General features: G+C 45.7%; 1 protein-coding gene across 1 annotated transcript; it reads left to right on the top strand.

Annotated features, from left to right (window-relative positions):
* The first annotated feature begins 2607 nt into the window (after window positions 1–2607).
* LOC137519326 (piggyBac transposable element-derived protein 4-like) lies at window positions 2608–4482 on the top strand. Its single transcript, XM_068238278.1, has one exon. It carries the CDS (start codon window positions 2608–2610, stop codon window positions 4480–4482), a length of 1875 nt encoding a protein of 624 aa, XP_068094379.1.
* Window positions 4483–6358: the final 1876 nt, after the last annotated feature.

Genomic DNA, 6358 nt, shown 5'->3' with positions numbered 1-6358 from the left:
CATAGACTGTCACTCAGACCTTAACCCCTGGCCACCCTCTTCCCAGCCCCACCCCAATTTTTCCACAGACCTCTCCAGCCAGCCAACCCTCATTCTCATCCATCCCACTCCTGGGCACTCTCTCCCTCTCCCTTCTGATCTCTTGAATGTCAGATCTGTCCACAACAAGCTCATATCCACCCATGAGCTCTTCCTCTCCAAATCCTTCACCTTCTTTGCCCTCAGAGACATAGCTCACCCCTTCTGACTGTACCACAGCTGCTGCCATCTCCTATGGGGGACTACACCTCAGCCACACCCACAGACCTCAAAACAGGACTGGGGAAGGGGTTGGTCTGCTCCTCTCCTCATTCTCACCTTCACCACCTTCCTCCTTGCACTTCTTATCCTTTGAGGGCCATGCAATCTGCCTCTACCATCCCCTCCCAGCCATCATTGAGGTCCTATATTGCCCCCCCCCCCCCCCCATTTACTCCAACTCCACTCTTCTTTGACAACCTGGCCTCTTGGCTCCCCCACACTGTGTCATCTGACCTCCCTACCATCATGCTCGGGGACCAACTCTTCCTTACCAACTCCCTTGGCCTCTCTCAACACATGAACTCCCCCACCGCACCAGTCATACTCTTGACATCATATTGTCCAAGTATGCCTCCCTGGATATTGTGCTCCTCCCTATCTCTAACCATCACCTTCTCACCTTCCCATCCACCCCATCCCTCACCACCCCTCAGCCTGGTCAGTGGCAGAGTGCCCTTGGTAACCTCAGCCCCACAATCCTAGAAGGCCCCTTCTCTCTCTCCCCCCCTACCTCCCCACCTTCACATGCCCCCATCTTCCCATCCACCCCATCCCTCCCCACCCCTCAGCAGAGTGACCTGGGTAACCTAGGCCACACAATCCTAGAAGGCCCCTTCTCTCTATCTCCCCCTACCTCCCCACCTTCACATGCCCCCATCTTCCCATCCACCCCAACCCTTCCCACCCCTCAGCCTGGACAGTGGCAGAATGCCCTTGGTAACCTCAGCCCCACAATCCTAGAAGGCCCCTTCTCTCTCTCTCCCCCTACCTCCCCACCTTCACATGCCCCCATCTTCCCATCCACCCCATCCCTCCCCACCCCTCAGCAGAGTGACCTGGGTAACCTAGGCCCCACAATCCTAGAAGGCCCCTTCTCTCTCTCTCCCCCTACCTCCCCACCTTCACATGACCCCATCTTTCCATCCACCCCAACCCTCCCCACCCCTCAGCCTGGTCAATGGCAGAGTGACCTGGGTAACCTCAGCCCCAAAATCCTAGAAGGCCCCTTCTCTCTCTCCCCCCCTCCCTCCCCACCTTCACATGCCCCCGTCAAGTGGCAGCACAAATACATTTGAGTCAATGGGCCTGAAAAACACATGCTTACAACCCACTGGCTTGACAGCGATGGAGACTGACTCCCCTTCCTTACACACACACACACACACACAAACAATACTCCCAGTAAGAGGGAAAATAGATATGGTCACTTACTCTTACACACATTATTTAGGATGCCTTTTGTCCCATACTGTTTTATCCTATATAGGATTTAGAGCTGAGAGATGATAATGTGAGCATGACAATGAAACAGAGACATACTAATCAATAACACATTTATATAGAAAGAGAAACACTTTCTTTTTAACTTGTTTTGCTTTTTTTGTTTACCTATTCCGTAGTGAAAACAAAACAAAAAACCCATGCCTTTATTAATCAATATGTTCAAATAGAAGAAAACACCTAAAGGGCTGTACAATTCTCTCTGCCTTGTGCCACATTTCATTGTCACTGAAAAGCTAAACATACCTTGAAATGTGAACCCCGTTGTCAGTTTTGGATATTAAAAGTCCAGTAGGCCAAATTTCAATATGGATTTATTACATTAACCACTTTCGGATTTCCCAGACGCTTAACTACGCCCCTATTGACTTAATTAGCGGATCAGGGGCGTTTATAAACGCCCCTGCCGCTATTGTGCTGTGCGGGCGCGATCGCGCGCGTGCACGCGCGCGCCCCCGCTCCCGCGCGCTCCCGCGCTCCCGCCCGCGGGTGCGCGCCCCCGTGCGTGCACGTGCACGTGCACCAGCTTCATTTATTTCTGGGTGGGATTGATGAATGGGAGTAATTACTCCCATCACCAATCAGATGCCTGTAACCATGAATGAGCACTGCTATAAGCCAATAGCAGTGCTCATTCATTTGTGAGGTTTACAAACAATGTTGCCAGCACTTGAGAAGATACAGTTACCTTGTAATCACTCCTGAGAGGATTACAAGGTAACTGGATCTTCTTTTCTTGTATTCTGACTGCCACCTAGAGGATTTTATAAATATACCAGGACTGATAAATAAATATACCAGGACTATATACCCCTGATCAACCCTGATCAACCCTGATCAACCCTGATCACCCTGATCACCCTGATCAACCCTGATCTAATCCTAGCCTCCCTTGCTTTTTTTTTATAGAATATTATTTCTGCTGTATTTTTGTGGACTCTTTTTTTTCTCTCTCTCTTTTTTTTTTTTTTTACAATTTGCCTCTATACAATTATAGTGTATATCCTATATACATTTTCTATAAAGATGGCAAAGAGAATGTATTCTTTGCAAGAGGCGTTCGCCATTCTGGAGCGTGACAGTGACAGTGACAGTCACAGCAGCAGCGAATTTGAGGATGATTTGGAGTCCACAGATATTGATTGGCTGCCGTCCGAGTCAGAAAGCGACTCAACGGACAGTGATTCTGAGTCTGCTGGGCCATCCATAGCTCAGCCATCTAGGAGCGCGGAGCAGGCAAGGGGCATTAGTGACACTGACACTGCTTCTGAAGGAGGGTCACCTATAGCTACCTCCAGCAATGCCATCCCAAGAGGTCAGAGGGCTGCCAGGCCAAGGCAGAGCATGCCAGCAAGGGTACCACAGAGGGAACCACTACCCTATGATCTAAGGGACCCACAATGGTCAGCATCTAATATGGAGACCCCTAACCTCCCTCCCTTCACAGCCAGGAGTGGCCTATTAGTGGACACCAGCAACATGCAGCCCATTGACTTTTTTGAACTTTTTTTGCCAGAGAGCTTCCTGCAGTATGTCTGCGATCAGAGCAATATCTATGCCCAGCAACGCATAGCAGACCATCCCACCTGTGTGTTAGCTTCCCACTGGACCCCTGCAACTACCCGTGATTTGAAAGTTTTTTTGGGATTGACTTTCGATATGGCCCTTTCTCCATTACCTGAACAGCAACTGTACTGGACAAAAAATCCAATCCTCTGCATCCCAATTTATTCGTCCAGAATGTCCAGACGCCGCTACCAAATGCTGCTAACCTGCTTGCATTTTAGCAATAATGCAGACCACCTCCCACCTAACGACCCAGCCCATGACCGACTATTTAAATTGAGGCCCTTCATCGACCATTTAAATAGAACTTTTGCAGAAAAATACATGCCAGAGCAAAGAATAGCCATCGATGAGTCCTTAATCCCTTTCCATGGGAGGCTGGCAATCAAACAATATATACCCAACAAAAGGTCACGGTATGGGATAAAACTGTACAAGTTGTGCGAAAGTGGGAGTGGCTATATCTATTCACTAAAAGTTTATGAAGGGAAGGACAGCTTAATACAGCCTCCTGGATGCCCTCCCTACATGGGTACAACAGAGAGGATAGTACTGGACCTCCTCAACCCTCTACTCCACCAGGGTTACCACCTTTACGTGGACAATTTTTACACGAGTGTTCCACTGTTCAAACATTTATTTTCAGTCCAGACTCCAGCCTGCGGAACTGTCAGGGCAAATCGCAAAGGCCTGCCATCAGAGGTCGTTCATAAAAAACTGAAGAGGGGGGAGACCTGCAGCCAACGGAGCAACGAGCTGCTCGCTTTAAAATTTAGAGATAAGCGCGATGTCTTAGCCCTCACCACCATCCACACCGAGGCAACAACAACTGTGAGGACTCGTAGTCGGGAAGTAGTAAAACCACTGGCCATCGCTGAGTACACCAAGTTCATGGGGGCAGTGGACTTGTCCGACCAGGTTTTGGCACCATACAGGCTCAACAGGAAGAGGAAGATCTGGTACAAAAAAGTGGCTCTATATTTTTTCCAGATGTGCCTCCAAAACGCCTTTGTCCTGTACAAAAAATCAGGTAACAGGGACTCTTTTTTAAAGTTCCAGCTGGCAATAATTACATGTCTCCTTTTTGAATCTGGACAACCTGCCCCAAACCCAGACCAACTTCGTGCAGAAAATGTTGCCAGATTTGAGGGAAATCATTTTCCTGCCCCACTCCCCCCAACTGCATCAAAACCATACCCCCAAAAAAGGTGCAGAGTTTGCAGGAAAAATCACGTTCGAAGGGACACACGATATCATTGTCCGAAATGTCCGTCCAAAGCAGCACTATGCCTTAATCCCTGCTTTGAGACCTATCATACAGTCCTTCATTATTAGTTTTTTTTTTTTTTTTTTTTTTTTTTTTTACCCTTTCACTGCCCTTTTTTTTTATGGTATAATTGAACGGTATTTGACTCTCCGGATCTGACCTCTGGCATGGCTGACAACCACTCTATGGAATTCGACCCCTGGCATAACTAACGACCACCCTCTGAACTCTGGCATGGCTGCCGAATTACCCTCTGACCTCTGGCATGGCTGATCTACCAAACTCTGACCCTTGGCATGGCTGCCGGACACCTTCGGACCTCCTGACTTCCACCTTTCTACAGCTTCTACAATGGTGAGTACCAATTTGTGTATGTTTAAAGACATTGTGAAGCCCTCAGTATACTTTGCTAAAGCCTTGTACACACTTTCAAGTATGATTGGCCAATCACTGATCAATTTTACTATTGAATCTTGAATAATATGAGCAGATTGTGTAGGTAAACCCTCATACTACAGTATGAGCGTTTACCTGCACAATCTGCTCATACTATTCAATATTTGTTGACTCTCATACTACATGGTAAGGTGGTACAATTGGTCAGTGATTGGCCAATCTTAATTGAAAGTGTGTACTGGACTTAAAAAAAGAATGACACTTTGGGGAGAAAATTGGCCTTGAAAAAGCTGTTGGTGCTACTTGTGGTTATCAGTGTGCGGTGTGCCCAAGAAGCTATCTGATGATGTATATAGGGTATCATTTTAACCGTGACAAGCGAGAGAATATAATTTGGGATGTAGTATTGTTGAAGTCTATGTCATGTGATTTTTTTTTCTCGCCAAACTGAAGAAAACTGTAAAAAAATGCTATTTTCAAACTTCTGGTACAATTTCAGCAAAAGGGCATGAATCCAAATGTTACAAAATATGTTTATCTGAGTAGGCCTAGGTCTCTAGTTTTCAGAATGGTTTGGTTTATGACCTGTACTGAATGTTCTGAGACACCAGGGGCTTTGCCAAGAAAGAATGACTGTATTACTTTTGTTGCAAAAAATGGCCTTGAAAAATCCAATGGTGCTACTTGTGGTTATCAGTGTGCGGTGTGCCCAAGAAGCTATCTGATGATGTATATAGGGTATCATTTTAACCGTGACAAGCGAGAGAATATAATTTGGGATGTAGTATTGTTGAAGTCTATGTCATGTGATTTTTTTTTTTCGCCAAACTGAAGAAAACTGTAAAAAAATGCTATTTTCAAACTTCTGGTACAATTTCAGCAAAAAGGCATGAATCCAAATGTTACAAAATATGTTTATCTGAGTAGGCCTAGGTCTCTAGTTTTCAGAATGGTTTGGTTTATGACCTGTACTGAATGTTCTGAGACACCAGGGGCTTTGCCAAGAAAGAATTACTGTATTACTTTTGTTGCAAAAAATGGCCTTGAAAAATCCAATGGTGCTACTTGTGGTTATCAGTGTGTGGTGTGCCCAAGAAGCTATCTGATGATGTATATAGGGTATCATTTTAACCGTGACAAGCGAGAGAATATAATTTGGGATGTAGTATTGTTGAAGTCTATGTCATGTGATTTTTTTTTCTCGCCAAACTGAAGAAAACTGTAAAAAAATGCTGTTTTCAAACTTCTGGTACAATTTCAGCAAAAGGGCATTAATCCAAATGTTACAAAATATGTTTATCTGAGTAGGCCTAGGTCTCTAGTTTTCAGAATGGTTTGGTTTATGACCTGTACTGAATGTTCTGAGACACCAGGGGCTTTTCCAAGAAAGAATGACTATTACTTTTGTTGCAAAAAATGGCCTTCAAAAATCCAATGGTGCTACTTGTGGTTATCAGTGTGCGGTGTGCCCAAGAAGCTATCTGATGATGTATATAGGGTATCATTTTAACCGTGACAAGCGAGAGAATATAATTTGGGATATTTGAC

This window comes from Hyperolius riggenbachi, chromosome 5, assembly GCF_040937935.1.
Source record: "Hyperolius riggenbachi isolate aHypRig1 chromosome 5, aHypRig1.pri, whole genome shotgun sequence".
Lineage (NCBI taxonomy): Eukaryota > Metazoa > Chordata > Amphibia > Anura > Hyperoliidae > Hyperolius > Hyperolius riggenbachi.
This window is presented reverse-complemented; position numbering and strand designations above follow the sequence as displayed.

What these genes read in the sequence shown, in the direction of transcription:
- LOC137519326 (XM_068238278.1), top strand. Translation starts at nt 2,608, where the DNA reads ATGGCAAAGAGAATGTATTCTTTGCAAGAGGCGTTCGCCATTCTGGAG.